At 48.3% G+C, this 18,977-nt stretch overlaps 1 protein-coding gene across 2 annotated transcripts in view; it reads right to left on the bottom strand.

The window, feature by feature from the left end:
- The window catches only part of LOC103539149 (CBP80/20-dependent translation initiation factor), a 145,897-nt gene that overhangs the window by 14,806 nt on the left and 112,114 nt on the right, over positions 1-18,977 (bottom strand). For both annotated transcript variants that reach the window (XM_030468389.1, XM_030468390.1), the window contains one exon: positions 9,707-9,862. In XM_030468389.1, coding sequence (XP_030324249.1) covers positions 9,707-9,862 — 156 coding nt within the window. The remainder of the gene's footprint in view (positions 1-9,706; positions 9,863-18,977) is intronic.

Raw genomic sequence — 18,977 nt, forward strand, 5'->3', positions numbered from 1 at the left:
ACTGTTGCAAATCTTAAGGAAGGTACCTGAGATAAGAGCAGTTGCTCCAACTCCATTTTTCTTATTGTCCCAAGGGGGTGGAGGGGGGAGTGTATGAAAAAAGCCAAGACTGGGGAAAATGCAAAGTATAGATGAGGGTGTGGGAGATGACTAATTGCAAAACACTCCACACCAGTTTCAGTATTTCTACAATCTGCTCCCATTAGATGTATCAGCTCCTCAATTCAGGACATCAGAAGGTTAGCTGGGATGATCTTGCACCCACCAACAAGCTGTGATAGTCTCCCCTGTCTAAAGGGGTCTTGAGTCCCTCTCTGGGTATACCCTGGGAACTGGGTAAGTCAGGTGAGACCTTCTCCTAGAGAAGAAGCGAGTGAATACTTGGAAACAGAAGCCCTTTAGAAGTCCACAAGCAGAAGTGGCATCTTCTCTGCTCACCTATTTGATTTTGAGGTTGTCCAAACATGGGAAAAATCTTTCCCTTACGAGCTGCCTGTGCTGAGCTCTTCAGGAGGCACTACTGTGCTCCAAAATGGTATATGTTGGTCTCCAAAAACCCAGCTGAACTGGGAGAGGGAGGCTGTGTTGGGGTGCATCCACTAGGAGTGGTCCTTCTCCCTGCATGGCCTTCTGCTCACGCCTCTTTAGCAATCTGGTGAAGTCTTCAAGCCCACTGAAGATACACGAGGTGCCACCAGCCCATGCATATTGTGGAGGGGTCTCTCTTCCCAGTTCCTTGACTGGTGTGGCCTGGTCTCAGTCTGGGTGAGAACATGCTGGCAACAACTCATGCTGCTTTATCAGGAAGAAGCCACCAGAATGGGTCACTGCTGGTCCCACAAGCAGCTGGCCAGAGGAGATGGCACAGTGGGGGAAGAAGTATGCCCAGATGGTTGCATCGAGTGCTGTGTCCATAGGAAGCACTTTCCCTAACTCAGTTTGGACAACTTCAAGGAGTTTGCTTTGGTCTACTCCTTTTACAGCGATGTACTGCTCTCTGCTGAGGAGGAGATTTCTGTTCTCCTCTTGCCCAACCAGGACTCCCTGGGAGGGTGATAAGAAGAGATTAGTTTGTTTATTGCATTAAATTAAACCAAAATGTTGGTTATCCTCCTCTAAGGGCTCCTGAGGAACTCAGAAATAATTAACAGCAAATTGAATTAAGGCCAGAGGAACAAACCCCTGTACCCAGTCGTGGGAAATTCCTCCTACTCCTTTTCCACTATAGACAAGGGAAACCATGAAACATGACTCCCTGTGAAGATGGAAACCATTAAGAGGCAATTACTGGAGACAATGTTGAAGAAAATCTGGTCACTCATCAAGCCAGACACTGGAACCCAACAGTAGCCTGGTGGTTACACCTCTCCTGACTGGAGGAGGACCTTGAGGACCTGAAGCTGGGTGAGACAGATGGACAAGAGCCACCCAGTCTGAGCAGATAGAGAGACCCAACCACCCAGAGGGCCAGCTTCATCCTGCCTGGCTGAAGACAATAACTCTGGGAGAAGAGGATGTGATCTCATCCCAAGGGTCCCAGGGTAACACAAAACATGGAAAGAAAGAGCGGCGAGACCATTGCACTTGATTGCGACGGGCTCCACCCTGGCTCGCCCAGATGCTCTCCCAGCTTTCCTGGCACTGGGGAGGGAGGGAGATGGACACAAATAGTTGTGTTTTCATCCCATTGAAAGGGGTTTGGGGAGCTAACAATGCCTGGGCTGGAGGGCGAAGGGGAAAAAGAAAACCACTGGAGGAGGAGGGACCATCCTGTGAGATGGTATCGAGTTTCTTTATCTGCCCTAATTGCTTCCTCTGCCTCCTCCGTGGGTCCTACAGAAACAAGGAGGGGGGAAGGTGAGGGAATGATTTCCCCTCCCCTGTTTCAAATTTTGTTTTTTTCTGCTGGCACAAAAAGAATCCTACAGCTTTCCAAGAAAACACAGAAAACAACTTGACAAAGCTGGTGGGCTGAAAGGCATCGCGTAGACCTCCCGGGCTTGGTACGTCCTCAGCCAAGAGCTGACCTTCACCTCCACTCTGCTCTATGAGTTTTCTCCCAGCTCTTCCCAGTTTTCAGTCCTCCTCTTTTGGCTTCCCACAATATTTCCCCACTTGTTTGTTCTCCCCATTTTCTCCTTCTTTCTCCCATGTCTCTGACACTTGGTCTCCTCTTTCTCCTTCCTTCCTTGGGATCCCTTCCCTACCATGCCCACATCCCTCCTCTCTCCTTTCCCCTCATCAACCACTCCCCAGTTTGTCCCAGTCCCACTGAACTGGAGACCAAACGATTTATTTTCACAAAATGAGGGGACCAGAAGGGGACTTTTATGAGGAAATAACTCCCCTTCTTGTTTGCCCAGGGAGGTGGTTGAGGCCTCATCCCTGGAGATATTCAAGGTGAGGCTTGAGGAGTCTCTGAGCAACCTGATCTAGGTGAGGGTGTCCCTGCTGACTGCAGGGGGTTGGACTAGATGGACTTTGGAGGTCCCTTCCAACCCAAATTATTCTGTGATTCTTCATATAGAGGGATTATTTTCTCCGGTCAAGTCTAGCACCATGGAGGTACCTGGGTGGTGAGGGGTGAGGATTTTGGTCCATTTTGTGTTTGCTCATTCCATGGAGGAAAATTTATGCCTCATTCTTGGACTAGCAACACAATCTTGACAAAGACACTTTTTTTTGGCTTTTAAAAGTAAGTGTGATTGAAAACTAAAACAAAACCACCCCCCCCAAAAAAAAAAACCAAAAGCAAACCCAACACGTTGAAAGAATCCAATTTTCTTTTCCAAGCAGCACCACCCTCTTGGCTCATCTGACTGCAGGAGGGGAGGTTTTCCTCTCTCTTCCTCTGAAGGAGACAGTATAAAAGGCAGTGCCTTCTTGAAGTTCAGATGTTAATTACTGCCTTGGAAGATTTTTTTGCTCAATTACACTGCATGGCCCTAGGAGATAACTGGACACGGACTCTGCCATGGACAGGGACACCTCCCACCAGCCCAGGTTGCTCCAAGCCCCATCCAACCCAACGCTGCAAGGCATGGGGCAGCCACAGCTTTTCTGGGCCAATGTCTCACCACTCTCACAGCAAAGAATTTCTTCCTCAAGTCTAACCTAAATCTTCCCTCTTTCAGAATCCCCTCCATCACTCTGCTAGTGATGCAGCCCAGGACATGGTTGATTCCTGGACTACCATCACGTGTTGATGGCTCATGTTGACCTTCTCATCCATGAACACCCCCCAAGTCTTTCATCTCAGGGTTGCTCTCAATCCATTCTCCACCCAGCCCATATTTCTGCTTGGGATTGCCCTGACCCATGTGCAGGACCTTGCACTTGGCCTTGTTCAACTTCATGTGGTTTTCACTGGCCCAGCTCTCCAGCCTGTCATGGTCCCATTGACCTTGACTCAAGTCCATAAAAGCATCTGTCTTGGGTCAGGTGTGTGCTCACATCTCCCTTATTTGTGGTGATGCTCAGGTTTATAACCCCCACCCAGCCCAAGAAGCAACAACTTCCTCAAGCTGGAGGGACCTCTGTGAATTGGTCACAGCTTCCTGCAGGAAGGAGTTTTTCAGTTTAATTGGTCTCTCTGCCATGAGCTGCTTCCTGAGGTTTGCTCCAAACCTGTCCCAACAGCCCTATCCAATACACCCATGGGTGCTGAGAGTGGGATGGTGCCACCCCTGAATTACAATCCCCTCGTATCCAAGCTTGGCCATCATGGATGGACAATCAAGGGGGTAAAAACAGTGACTGGATGGTTGGGTTGAGTTGTAGTTATTGGATTACAACCCAACTCTGCCTGGAGACCAGTAATGAGGAGTACCAGGTTGTCTATCCTGGGACTTGCCCTGTTTAGCATCTTTCTCCATGACCTGGAGGAGGTGAGGAGCACATTCTTGTAAAGTTTGTAGATGTCATCAAGTTGGGGGAACACCACTCCATGTGCTCAAGGAGCTGCCATGCAGAGGCAACTCAGCAGGCTGGAGGAAGGAGTCAAGAAGAACCTTAAACACTCAACAAGAAACAAGCCCTGGGCAGGAGAAAAGCATGGGTATGGGGTGGGATTGGGTTCTTATGGGGGCTGAGAGGAGACCCACCCTGTGTTGCTTGCCCTGGTGGGATCTCACTCAGCAAGGTGCCTTGAGGGGACCCCAGTGACATCACCACCTGGCATCTTCTGGAGCTTGAGGTCCTCCAATCCAGTTTTTCCACCTCCTTGCTCTGCTGCTGCAGGCAAATGCTCAGGTTACCTGGCTATAAAGCCACTGCTGAGTGACATCATGAAAAGAAACAAAAGCATCTAAAGAACCAACCACCTTGGCTGGAAGAAGCTCCTCCTGCAGAGGGCTGGCAGGAAGGTGGCAGACAGGCACCTCCTGGGTTGGTGTCCCAACATCTGCTGAGGGTGAGATGGAGACATAAGAGAAGCCAAAAACCTCCTGACACCATTCATCTGTTCCAGCTTCTGCAGAACATGACCATGGCTCCAAGCTGGCTGTGATCTTTCCTTCCCTGCAGTCCTCAATCATCCCCAAGAGCTGAGCCATGCCCCTCAGGACCCAATCCAAACACTTCTCCTCCTCCCCAGCAGGACCAGGAGATGAATTTTTTTGGGGGGGGAACAAGCTGGGGTGGCCTATGCCAAGTCTGTTGACACAAAGAGCTAGATGAAGAACAGACAGTTCCAACCATGCTGTGGAAAGAGGGAAGGGAAGGCAAAAGTGGTGATGATCAGTGAAAAATAGGTGGCAAAAAATAATATTAATTATTTTTAAGTCTTCAGTAGCCACACATCAGCTGCTGCAGCAGGCACAGGGCTCTGGAATGTTCCTGCCCCACTGATGCTTCAAGGATTTGACAATCTTTGGTCATAACCCATTTTCTATATATTGCTGACTCTGCTGGAGGCCACAGAAAAGAAAAAAACATGACCAGGCCAGAAGAACCAAAGTCCCTTTGTTGTTTTTCTGGTTTTAGTTGGTTTTGGAGGACAATGTGAAGTTTTGTTGAAGCAGGGACAGATGTGGCCCTCAGTGTTTGGGCATGGGGCAGAGGCTTTGGGGCAGCAAGGATGGCAGCATGTCCACTCCCCACCACCCTGGAAGGGCAGATGGAGATGTACAGGGACACATTTGGTGTGGTTTTAGGAAATAAAGGAAAAGGAAATAAAGGAAAGAAGAGTTGAGAGCGCATGGGCTTGTAGGGTTGGGAGAAGACAGTGGGACATCCCTCTTGCTTGGACCACCAAGAGAGGGAGGCAGGACAACTTCTTGAAACTGCTAAAAGTGTTTTCATGGACTCAGATAAAAGACTCCTGGAGGAATGTGGTCCTGGAAGATGCCACCACCAATTCCACGTGGGGACAGTCAGGCCTCAAAGAAGACAAGGTCCAAGCCAATGGTGCCCTGGCTACAGGAAGCAGTCCTGGGGAGAAGCTTTTCCCAGGAACAATGACCTTTCCCAGCTCACACTTGATTCCCCAAAGCTCCAAGGGAAGAATAGGAGGAAAGCTCTTTTATTTCTTTTTAACTTATCAGCTTTGTTTTTCTTTTCCCAAGCTCCCCAGATTTGATGGCTGCAAAAATCCTCTGGTTCTCATCTGCACGGGGGCTCTCCTCTGCTCACCATAAAAATCCTTCCACACCCCTCACCATCTTCACTGCCAATCTTTGGGCTGGGCTTGGGCATCCCATTTCTCTTCTCCAACTTAATCCAGGTGCTATTCCTAGCAGAAAAAACCTCTTTCAATCTAAAGTCACCACGTTCCATCAAAGTATTTTAATAAGAGCTGAACCCACATTTTACTTCTTGTGGCAAATCATCCCAACGTTGACCCCACCAGATCTTGCTGTGAAAATCATAGAATCATGGAATTTTCAGGGTTGGAAGAGACCTTCAAGAACATTCAGTTACACTCCCCTGCCATGGGCAGGGACACCTCCCACCAGCCCAGGTTGCTCCAAGCCCCATCCAACCTGACCTGAGACACTGCCAGGGATGGGGCAGCCACAGCTTCTCTGGGAAACCTGGGACAGGGGATCAGCACCCTCACACCAAAGAATTTCCTCCTAAGTTCTCATCTCCATCTCCCCTCTTTAAGTTTAAAGCCATTCCCTCTCATCCCATCCCTCTGTGCCCTTGTCCAAAGTCCCTCCCCAGCTTTCCTGGAGCCCCTTCAGGCACTAGAAGGTGCTCTAAGGTCTCCCTGGAGCCTTCTCTTCTCCAGGCTGAACAACCCCAACTCTCTCAGCCTGGCTCCAGAGCTGCTCCAGGACCTTAATTAGGGGAGAGGAAAGGAGCTGGAGAGAGGAAGCTTTGCAGGGGGAAGAGGAATTCCTGCTTCAGTCATCAGGCAACTTTCCCCTTCCTCTTGCTCCCTCCCTTGCTGACCTTTGCTTGAGTCTGCCCAAGCTATGAAGGAAAAGGGAAAAAAAATTAAAAAAAAAAAGGAAACAGAGAAACTAAAAAGCAAGAGGAGCTGAAAGGTCAGGCAGAGGGAGAGATGGTATCTCACTTCAGGTAAGTTTTATCCATCAAAGGATGGGTGGATGGAAGCAGAGGAAACAAAGTCTGATGGTGGGCAGCACAGAAGGGCTCTGCTGGGGGAGGAGTTTAAGGTGAAGAGCTGAAGTTGTACCTGGAGATGGAAGGGTTGAGTAACAAGAAGAGAAACCCCATCATGAGAGCGACTACACCTTGCAAACCCATCCCAAAGCATGTGGAGGAATTGTCATGGCTGCCAGCTGGTTGCAAACCATCTGGTCCATGGGCATTGCCCCCATAGTGCCCACCACACATGCTTCCTGAAGCTCACCAAAGGATGAACACCTTGTCCTGCTAGGAAGCTTCCACCACCTCAAGGAGCACCCTTATCCAAGGTCCCCGTCCTCTCCTAGGTGTGGATGGAAGAATTCCCCATCAGCTGAATCTACAGCCTGGCTTTGGCTCAGGTAACCACCTATCACCACTGTCAGATGGTTCTGTTCTCCTGAGTTGGCCCTGTGCCTCAGGAGAAGATGACAGTGGCAAAAAAAAAAAAAAAAAAAAAAAAAAAAGTGGCAAGACAAAAATCCATCCCAGAATCATGGAAAAGGAATGGTGTGAGTCAAGGTGAAAACCCTGTGGAGTGAGCAGTCACAGATCATTTTGGGTAAGAGAGCTGGAAGACTCAGGCTCATTCATTCATATCAGCTAAGTGTCTTTTTCCCTGGTGACACCCTGGGGACAGATGTAGAGAGACATTGTCAACCAGGTGCCTTGAGTTGCCAAAGAGTGGGTGTGAGTCCACCTGTGCCTGATTAGGACAGGCCCCTATTGGGCATGAGCAAGACCAGGGGGCCAATAAAGGTGGGACACACACACACAGAAGGAAGCTCAGCTCACTCTGGTGTGAGGCATGGAGAGGCCAGCAGCTCGTCGAACCTCTGGAGCAAGAAAGGCTCTTCCTGCTACGCTTCTACCCTGGAAGCGCTGTGTGGTGGCTGGAGTCCTGGAAGAGACCAGCAGCTCGTCGAGCTTCAGGAGCAAGAATGGCTCCTCCCGCTACAGACAGAGCTGCCCTGCTGAGGAGCAGAGATGTATTTTTAAGAAGCAAATCCATGCATGGCATATCGGTATAATTAGTAAAGGTTTTTTTATGGAGCTGCCCTGTAGCAAAAAATATCCCTGATAGGTGAAATTGATGTCCTTCCATGAATCTCTAGGTCACCACCATGTCCCCAAGAACCCAGGAGGTGAGAGGAGGGACCATGATGGCAGAGAGGAGTGAGCAAGGAGAAATCCAGAAAGAATCAGGGCTAGGATCTGCCATGACTGAGCTGGGAAGTGGAGGGAAACTTTGCTAGACAGCAAGATCTTCCCCATGAGGTGACACACACTGCTGTGGGCTGGAATTTTGGGGAAGTTGAGCTATTCTTAGCATCCCTCTCCCACCTCCTCCCCTGGATCTGTGTGCCACGTCACCATGCCCCAACTCTTTCTCACTTCCACAGTCACTGTCTGTGAACCCTACCCACAACATGACTGTGAAGACAAAATGTTTATGATGTATTTGCATTCATAGAAAACATGAGTGTAAAAAATGTCATTGCCAGCAGTTCCTCCATCCTTCCCTTGCTCAAGGTCTAGTGGAGAACTTATTTTACAGTGAGTTATTTATGGCCTGACAGAAGCACTACTGACAATTTGAGATTCACAACTCCAAGCCTATTTTCTGACAGTCTTCTATGAGCAACAGCAGGAGACAAAACCATCTTGAAAACAGGATGGGGGAAAGCCCTCTCTTACAATCCCTAGAGTCCCAACCAGAAGAGTTTGGGTCGGAAAGAACATTGGAGATCATCCAGTTCCAACCCCCTGCCATGGGCAGGGACACCTCCCACCAGCCCAGGTTGCTCCAAGCCCCATCCAACCTGACCTGAGACACTGCCAGGGATGGGGCAGCCACAGCTTCTCTGGGAAACCTGGGACAGGGGCTCAGCAGCCTCACAACAAAGAATTTCTTCCTCATGTCCAACCTAAATCTCTCCTTTTTCACCTTGAAACCATTCCCCCTCATCCCATCCCTCCATGCCCTTGTCCAAAGTCCCTCCCCAGCTTTCCTGGAGCCCCTTCAGGCACTTGAAGGTTCTCTAAGGTCTCCCTGGAGCCTTCTCTTCTCCAGGCTGAACAACCCCAACTCTCTCAGCCTGGCTCCAGAGCTGCTCCAGCCCTCCCAGCATCTCCATGGCCTCCTCTGGACTCACTCCAACAGTCCCATGTCCATCTGGTGTTGGGGACCCCAGAACTCAACCCAGCACTGCAGGGGGGTCTCCCCAGAGTGGATCAGAGGGGGACAATCCCCTCCCTGACCCTGTTGGCCACACTGCTGAGGATGCAGCCCAGGACAGGGGTGGCTTCTGGGCTGGCAGCATATGTTGAGTTTCTCCTTACCCAACTACTCCAAGTCCTCCTCAGGGCTTCTCTCAACCAACCTGGATTTGTGCTGGGGATTGCCCTGACCCAGGACCTCACACTTGGCCTTGTTGAACTTCATGAAGTTTGCATGGATCCACCTCTCCTGCCTGTCAAGGACTCCCTTCCCTCTAGTGTGCTGACCACACCACACAGCTTGGTGTCATCAGCAAACTTGCTGAAGGTAGACTCTATCCCACCATCCTTATTGCCAACAAAGATGTTCTTCTGCTCTACTTTAACACTCGAGTTGCCTGTTCTGTTTGTCCTCACAGAGGTTTCTGCCACTTCCAGACCACGGGGAGCTCAGGCTCTGAAATGAGCCCATCAGGAGCTCAGGTTCTGAAATGTCCCCAAAGCTGGTGTCAGGGTTGGGTTTCTGCTGTACTAGGTAGAGGAAAATGGACATATGGGACCTCATCTCTTTCCCCTTTTCTTCCCCTTTGCCTGTCTGTCTTCTTCAGGTGGCTTCATTTACTTTTATGAAGCAATTTAAGCCCTTTTGAGGGGTGGATTTTTGCAACGTTGGGCTTGGCAAACCCTCAGGCAACGGGGTCCTGCTTGAAGGACCAAAAGCACCAACCCATGTGCTTTTAATGAACAGCAAGCCAATATGCAGGAAACCTCTAGGAATCCTAAAGCAAACATCCCAAAGGATCACGGGTACCTTAGCACCGTACCGCGATGGCTTGAAGGTATAGGTGGACCTTCTCCTTGGGTGGTAAAAGCAAAGTTTGAAGGTATTTACCTCCCTGAGGCAGGTATAAATGGGGCAGACGAGAACTCGGAAGGGTTCACCAGTGCTGCTCCTCATGGTGCCAAAGACTTCACAGAGGAAGGTGATGAACCCCAACCAGCGCTCCACGTCCCGCTGCTGCAACTCCTCCCGCATGGTGAAATCCTTCTGCAAGAGGGACAGAGACAAGAGGGTTGCATCGGCAAAACCACATCATCCAGGGAGAGGCAGGGGCTGTCTGGAGAGAGAGTGAGGAGGAAATGAAAACTCAAGGGTGGTGGTGGTGGTGGGGAGAAAGACAGACAGACTGACTCTAGCAACAACAGGGAGGTTACTCAACGCAGATGGTGGCTGGAATTTCAATACAGCAAAGCCATCAGGTACTGGAGAAAGAGCACCAAGCCTTGTAATAACTGTCATGGCTTGTCCCCATGTCCTGCCCTCCCCCTCACACACACACGGGGACTGTTTTCCAACCAAGGTTGAAACAAAGCAGCAACGAAGAGGTTAAATGAAGTGCAAAATAAATGCAATGAATGCTGGTGGCCAGGCTGGGCTTAGTGGTCCAGGCAGACCTGCCTGTTCATTCTGTTACCTGAAGGACTGTGAAGGACACAGAGCTCCTGGAAGGTGTCCAGAGGAGAAGCACTCAAATGCTCAGAGGGCTGAGCACCTCCCTGGGAAGCCAGGCTGAGGGATTGGGGTTGTTCAGCCTGGAGAAGAGAAGGCTCCCAGGTGACCTTAGAGCAACTTTCCAATATCTGAAGGGGCTACAAGAAAGTTGGGGGAGTGCTTTGGACACGTGGGTGTAGAGAGAAGACAAGGGGCAATGGGTTAAAACTTGAAGAGGGGAGATTGAGGTTGGACATGAGGAGGATATTCTTTAATTTGAGGGTGCTGAGCCCCTGTCCCAGGTTTCCCAGAGAAGCTGTGGCTACCCCATCCCTGGCAGTGTCTCAGGTCAGGTTGGATGGGGCTTGGAGCAACCTGGGCTGGTGGGAGGTTGGAACCATGCAGAGTGTTAGAACTGGATAATCTTTAAGGTCCCTTCCAACCCAACCCATTGTATGATGATTCTATGATATCTGCAGCAGATCCAGTGTCCATCAGGACACACCCAAAAGGTCTGGCTGCTCCATGGGGTCTTGCAAAATGACAGCAGTCTGTCTCCTTGCCCAAACACAAAAAGAGCAGAATAGCCCAAGCTTGGCATTAAAAGATCACCTTGCTCCTGAACTGGTGGTTGCCATGACCAAGGATTATCCGAATGACGTGATTTATGGAGCACCACCAGGAGGAAGCTTGCAGGGAGATGGCTGCCTCCCCACCAGTCCTCCAGCTGGGGAGAAAAAAACAAACCACAGGGGTTGCCCAAAGGCAGGATGGGAAAAGGGATGTGTGTGTTGGGACAAAGAGCAAGGAGCAACCTAGGAAAGCAAATAAAAACCTTCCTAGAGGATGGCATGAGAGTCATCACCCTCCATGCCAAAAGGTTGTCCCTGGGCTTTTCAGTGATGCTGCAGAGGTCCTTGCAGTATGTCCCAGGAGACTTTGCTTGTCTGTCTCCATAGCAACCTCTCCTTGGTATTAAAAATCAGCGGGCACTAAGCAAGCAGGGTGGGGGGAAATGAAAGAACAGGACAAGTTTGTTCTCCACACCGTGTGCTCCCACCATGGGTTGCACAACATTTGAAACCCAGCATCTAAATAAATCACCTTCCATCTTTTTCATCTCAGTTTATTCCTTCTAGCCCAGACAAAGGGCTTTGCTGCCACAACCAAGGCTCCAACCTCCACTCTGCAAAGCTGGGGAGATATAAAAGTGACCACAGCAAAGTTCACTATTATGTCCTGGCCAGCACACAGGAGTTCTTTTTTAAATTTCTTTTTATTATTATTATTATTATAGCAAAAATAAGTAAAGCAGCAGGTAAAAAAAAAAGCCAAGCAATTATTATTATTATAATACAATTATTTTCATGACACAGCTCCAGACACAGAGACAGGATCCAGTCTGAGGTTTCATTATAAAAGGAGAGAAAAAAACCCCAACAAACCATTGAATATATTTGCATACCCAGGAAAAATACTTATCCAATAAATCAGGCACTTATTAACCAACCTGTGGTGACTAACTCCTCTCTCCACCCATTTCTCTAAAGCAATTGCCCCAACTCTGTCTGCGACTCCAAAATCAACCTGCAGCCAAATCCTGTTGGGTTTTTTCAGACTCTTCTTGGGGTGTTTTTGGAGTTCATCCTTTCATTCTCCAGCCAGTCTCAGGGGAGTGGTGGAGGAGAAAGTGATTTGCCAGCTCAGGTTATCACCCCAGGGTTAGGGAATTACTAGTTGTGGAGTTTTCATTTGAATTTTATTTAAAAAAAAATTGAAGAGAAATGACCTCTTGACTACTAAGAAATAAAAAAAAAAACAAATGAGAGCACCTTGTGCCCCTTGTCTGCACCCATGGGGACCTCCAGACTTGCCACCCTTAAGGTCACCCCCCAGCCACCTCTGCTCTGGGACAAAAAACACCCTTTGAACCCCAGAGCTCTTCCTTGATGCCCCAAGATCTTTCCATCCTTTGGCACTGAGCTGTCTCCTGCATCTCACACAGCATCCCACCTGGCTCCAGCCCCCGAGCCACCCTGCCCCTCCCAGCCTGGATGTCCCCCTGTCCTGCATGGGATGGTCCATGGTGATAGACCTGGGGAGCTGAGCCATGTTTTGGGATCCCTATGGAATGCTGGGAAATTCCTAGCAGCTCCGAACAACCATATGGGCTCTGTGGTCCCAGATTACTGGAAAAGAAGAAAAGCCACTACAGGAAACTCTCCTCCTCCCCTGATTCCACACCCTGCTCCACAACCTGGCAAAGAGCAAACCAACTCAACATTTTCTCTTTAAAAATGTATTTTCTGTAAAAAAAAACCCAAACCATCAAACCAACCAACCAAATTTCCATAAAACAGCCACCAAACCAAATTATACACATCAGACCTGGGATGGAAACTGGGCAGGAAGAGATGCCACCACCCAGCACCTTCCTTTTTTCATCCTATGGCACCCAGTGGGTGATGCCACCCAGCAGAGACATCACTGAATGCTCTGCACCCAACTTCACAGATGAAGAAAAAGACCCCTAGAAATGAAAAGAGATTGAGGTCCTCTCCCAACTTCACCAAGTCACCAAAAAACCTTGTGCAGATTTAGATGAGGAAGGACAGGAACAGGGGATGGAATATGGGATGGATTCAGAGGTCAACATGAACGTTGTAACTCAGAATGTGATACCACAGAAGGAATGATTTTGTTCCATTTGCAACCTCAGGTTGGGCCAAATTTCAGGAGTACCCATGAAGCAACTCCCTGGGAGCAAAAGGAAATGCTTTGCATGTACTCTGCAAAAGTAGGGGTGATAAGGATTCCTTCAACAAATTAGGAAAAGCACTTTGTCAGGTGTGGGGATTACATTTTGTGGACCATGGTTGCCTAGAGGCAAGTTGGGCTCACCAGGACCTGAATCTTCATGGTGGTTGGACTTGCAGCACCAGGGCTCTCCTTAAGCATCCTGAGATACCCACTGCTTTGGCCCTGCAGGGAGATGCTACACCAGTGTCATGGTGAGCAGGAGAAAGGTGGCACAGGGAGCTTTGTCCTTAAATTTGGCCATCAGACAGAAGGTTTAGTAGTTGACTGTGGTGTTAGTCAAAGTTTGGACTGGATGATCTTGGAGGTCTCTTCCAACCTAAATATTCTGTGATTCTGTTTGACCATGGTATGGACAGCTGGACAAAATACAAACACCATCCATGCAGAGGTGTTCCACATCCCTTGGGATGCTCATGTTTGAGGAGACCTTTGCTGTCATTTAGGTAATTTGGTCAAGGGAGACATAGTTGTGATTCACCTGGCCACGTGAGCCATGCTCCCAGGACGACCTGGGGCCCATCACATTGGGCATGGAGAATGTGGAGAGCAACTCAACCACTTCTCCAAAGGGTTTGCAGCCTGGATGAGGTAGACCAAGTGTGTGGGAGAGGTGAAGAGCAGCTCAACAGAGAACAAAACCCATGTCCTGTATCCCTGGGGCACATCTGATGGAGCTGTGCCCTGACCTCTAGCCCTCAACACTACCAATGAAAAGCTTTGAGTAGGCTGAAGACCTTTGTAACCAGACAGCTGGGTCACTGCCCTGCCTGGTGAACTTGATTTGCTCTGGAAACGCCTCGTGGAGTCCTATATAAATAACCTGTGGGTTGGCTTGCACCATGTTTAGGTGGTGATGTCAGGGTAGTGAGCAAATGATCTTTCATCAGTTTGGATGTATTTTTAAATGGGAACTGAATGACTAATCTGGGGGTGCCTTGGGCTGTAGATAATCTGGAGGTGCCTTTACTGGGTGAACTTCTTTTAGGTTTAAAGAGAATGGATTTATACCAGGTAGTGGTACAGAGTCACCATCGCTGGAGGTGTTAAAAAAAATATGTGGATGTAGCACTTGAAGACAGGGTTTAGTTGGCTGGTGGTGTTGGGTTGCTCGTTGGACTTGATCTTAGAGGTCCTTTCCAACCTTAATGATTCTATGATATACCCTACAGCACACCCTATAGTATACCCCATTGCATACCCTATGGTGTACCCTGTAGTATACAGTGCACCCTAGTGCCTATTGTGTTGCATACTCTAATCCATACCCTATGGATTAGAGTATCCATTGAGAATACATACCCTAATGAATACCCTATGGCATACCCTAAGGAGTACCAAATTGCATACTCTATGCATACCCTTTTACATACTCTATTTCATACCCTATTACATACTTTATAGTATACCCTAATGTATGTACCCCGTGGCACACCCTATGGCAAACCCTAGTGCCTACTGTGTTGCACACTCTAACCCATACCCTATAACATTTTCTGTTGCATTTCCTGTTGCATATCTTATGATATATACCTTATTGAATGCCTTAGTGCACACCCTATTGCATACTAAATTGCATACCCTGTTGCATTCCCTATAGGGTTCCATAACGCATGTTGTATTGCACACCCTGTTGTACGCCCTATGGAATACCCTGTTGCATTCCCTATTGCGTACCTTTTTTGCACAGCAATTCCATTCCCTGTTGCACACCCTATTGCACATCTGATTGTATTCCCTATTGCACACCCTATGGAACATCCTATTGAATTCCCTATTGCACACCCTGTTACACACACAATGGAACACTTCTCAGTTGCACACCGTCTTGCACACCTTATCACATACCTATGCAGGGTTTCTTCATCATCTTAGTTTCATCTCCTGATGCCCCAGGAATGGCCCTTCCTTGATTTTGAGCTGTGTTTGTTCTGATGGTAGAAACATCAATTGAATCCCTGTGAGCTTTTTCTGGGGTTTTGGTGGACTCATCTGGGTTTGGGGTGGTTGGTGTGACCACTTCCAGAGGGGCTTCATCAAAAACCTGGCCAAAAAACTGTTGTTAACCCAAGTGGAGGATGGAAGAGGAAAATGCAGGGTGAGTCCCTCCTTGGAATGTAGATGTTGTGGCATTAGGTCCTGGAGAATTGAGAAGGTCTGGGTCTTCAATGAGGAATGGTTTGGGGTTTGACAGAGGTGGAGGTGGGAGAACCTGAGCATGTCTGGAGAGCATCTGACCTGTAGGTCATGTCCAGCACAGACTGCAAAACCCATCAGTCCTCTTTCTGTGCCTGCTTTTAATTTAATTTCACTACAGATGGTCCAGTTTGTGCACAGAAAACACAGTGGTGCTACTTGTCTTGGAAAAGGCATTGCCTGGGAGACACCAGAGAGGCTTCACTTAAAGATAGGGAGGGAAAAAGGTCTGAAGGTCCTCAGAGCAGACCTCAAGGCTACAAATATGGGTGTCTCAAGTGCCTTTGAAAGCCCTCCAGGGATGGGGACTCCACCACGGCCCTGGGCAGCCTGGGCCAGGCCCTGACAACCCTTTCCAGGGAGAAATTGTTCCCAAGCTCCAATCTCAACCTCCCCTGGCACAACTTGAGGCCGTTCCTCTTGTCCCATCCCTTGTTCCTTGGGAGCAGAGCCCAACCCCCCCTGGCTCCAACCTCCTCTCAGGAGGTGGCAGAGAGCCAGAAGGTCTCCCCTCAGCCTCCTTTGCTCCAGGATCAACACCCCCAGCTCCCTCAGCTGCTCCTGGGCAGACTTCTGCTCCAGACCCTTCCCCAGCTCTGTTGCCCTTCTCTGGACACACTCCAACCCCTCAATGTCCTTCTTGTCCTGAGGGGCCCAGAACTGAGCCCAGGATTCCAGGTGCAGCCTCCCCAGTGTCCAGCACAGGGGGACAATCCCTGCCCTGCTCCTGCTGGTCACACAGTTTCTGATGTGCTTGGGATGCAGGAGGATGTGCAATAGGATGTGCCAGAGGATATTCTACAGGGTGTGCAGGAGGGTGTCCCATAGGGTAGCCAGCAGGGAATGGAATAGGGTATGGAACAGCAGTAACCCTTCTCCATGGGCACCAAGGTATTTCCAAGCACTTGGCCATGCTCTGGCTCTGGCCATGGGCTCTGCTGCCCTGGGGTGAGATGTGCATTTCGTGGTGGGTTTGGTTTGGAGGTTTTTTTTAATTATTATTAAAAGAAGGTATCAGCCTTCTGTTTGATGTGCTGTTGGCCGTGGTTGCTAAGGGGAGCAGTGTACAATTACAGCCTCAGTGATGTCCACTCTAATAATACCCTTGGCTCTGCATAACTCAGATGCAAACACTGCTCCTCTATAAAGAGCACAGCCATTTCAACAGAGGAATACTCCAACTTATGTTACATGTGAAGGGTTTGGGGCACGTTGCTTAACACCCCCCCCCAACTGAAAAAAACCCAAAACAAACAAAAAAGAAAAAAAAAAAAGCATTTCAGCCTGAGCATGCCAACTACAAGAAGGAAAAACCTCTCTTGCTCTCAACTTATTAATTCATTAATTTCTAGAGGGGTGAAGAAACCATATATGTGTCCACCAAGATGTTCTTGAATGTTTCCATCCATCCAAGATTCCTGGGACCAACTCAGTCGAGGTCCAGCCCAAGGGCTTGCGCAGCCCCCAAATCTCTTCTACCAAAGACCAAACCAAACTCAAGGAGCAGAAAATCAAACCCAAATGTTGAGACCCCAAATGGCAGCATCTCCTCCAGCCCCACTAGCTGCCCACCCTATGATTCCCTCATCCATGTCTCCCTTCCCAAAGGTTCACAGCACCCAAATTCAAGACTCAGCCAAGATTTGGGACCAAAACCACAGAGTGAAGGATATATTCAGAGTTTTCCCAATAGATGCCATTAAAGCCTGAAATGGTGCAAGGCCCACAGGGGAGATGCTGCAGTGTGACAACATTCACATGCTGGCATCTCTTTTGGGATCAAACCAAGCCCCTTGAGATAAGCTGTGAACATGTGAAGCTCCCCAGCAAAATCACCTTGTCAATAGCTAAAACCACAAGAGAAGCCAGGTTAAAAAGACAATTTATTCACTTTACTGACTGTTTGGTGGGAGAAAACCCTTTTGCTGTCTGCTTGAAGGTCTGGTGGGATATAGGGATGCTGTCTATGGGTACCAGGATGCTGGTCGGGTGGCTTAGCGGGTTAATTTATGAGATCCTCTGGTGGGACTGAGCTGTTGCCATCACAGTGCTGAGAGAAAGGTACAAACAAGGCTCTACAAAACAAGAAGCATCTGCTGGGAGCAGATGGGGGGGTGAGGGATCTGGCCTCAGGCGCCAGCAGCACAGGAAGGGGATCACGTTGATCCCAATTTATCACACCCCGGCAGAGTAATTCCCCAGCTCGCCAGTGCCCAGTAAGCTGAGCTCCTTACATCCAGGGATCAGATTAGTCTGAAAGGTGCTAAAGAGACATAAATCCAGCTCTGGAGCAATCGTTTTATTCAAGTTGGTTGGTGGTGTGTTGTTTTTTTTTTTATTTTTATTTTTTTAAAATTATCTCGAAGTGGCTGATGGAAATTATCTGATGGTGAAGGGGCCATGACTGGAGCTGGGTAATATTATATCATCAACTATATATCAATATATCTTATTGTTATATTAATATATCAATATGACCCCCATAGTACCTCACAATATCCATATATTAAGCCTATATGATATCCACATTACCCCATAATATCCTTATAATATCCAATATACCCCACTGATATTGATAATAGATCATCTATTGATACCATCAACCCATTTATCTCACATCAAAGAAGCTGTGATGATTCTCCTGCACTTCATCCAAAGCTCTGCCTCCAACCAGGGCTATCAAGCCTGAAAACATCATAAAGATTCCCTGTTTAGGGCTTGACCAAAATCTTTCATGATTCCTATCAATGCAGCCAATTATTTTGGTTGGGAAAAAACCTCCTGTGCTTGGAGGAAGTCAAAATCTTTTACTATCAAAAAGGAAATGGTGAATTATTTAATTCCACATAGCACTTTGTTTTTGACCTGTAATGATCTGTCATCTTTTGCCCCATCAACACAATTTTGAGAGACGGGGCTCAGCAAATCCCTTTTACACATTTTTCTATGCTCTTGCACATGAACTCAGTCCCAAAGCACATCCTGCTCAGCCTTTGCATTTCATTTCTTCCCCACTTTCCACAATGGACATCTGAACTACGTGTTTCTGGAAAGCACTTTGGAACTCTCTAGAGACAGCAGATGTATTATTTATCCTACATTCATGCTATGAAGAGCTGAATATGAAGCCAGTTATTATTGTACTTGATGCTGCTGGATCTGCTGGTAGGGGTGGAAATGGTGGGGCAAGAGAAGAAAGCAACTTGTAAGAGTCCTCCATAAGCCAGGACAGCCCTGATCCTTAATTTTTGAATGACCATCACTCCCGGACTTCATTTTGGATTTCTTACCATCAATTAGCCAAGTAGAAGAAGACACAAGTGACCTACCATGGGAGGAGTGGGATGCTTAGATGGGTTAAAGCCCTTTCCAGCCCCTTACTCCTAAATTTGGGCCTGATGTTGACTGCAATTTATCTCCTCCTGCTTTATAATACCATGCTCTGGAAAGAAATCAATCAGAAAAAAATCCCCACCTGTACATGAGATGCAGATCCTTGCACCCAGGGGTTATGCTAAACATTGATTTTCATTATTATTCAAAATGCCCCTCTCTCCAGAGAGGCAGAAAGATGAAGGCCCATGAGATACCTTCTCCAGAAAGGAACCCCCACTTTGATGATGGCACTACAGTAAAACACACTCCCCCCAGCAGACCA

This window comes from Calypte anna, chromosome W (genome assembly GCF_003957555.1).
Source record: "Calypte anna isolate BGI_N300 chromosome W, bCalAnn1_v1.p, whole genome shotgun sequence".
Taxonomy (NCBI): Eukaryota; Metazoa; Chordata; class Aves; order Apodiformes; family Trochilidae; genus Calypte; species Calypte anna.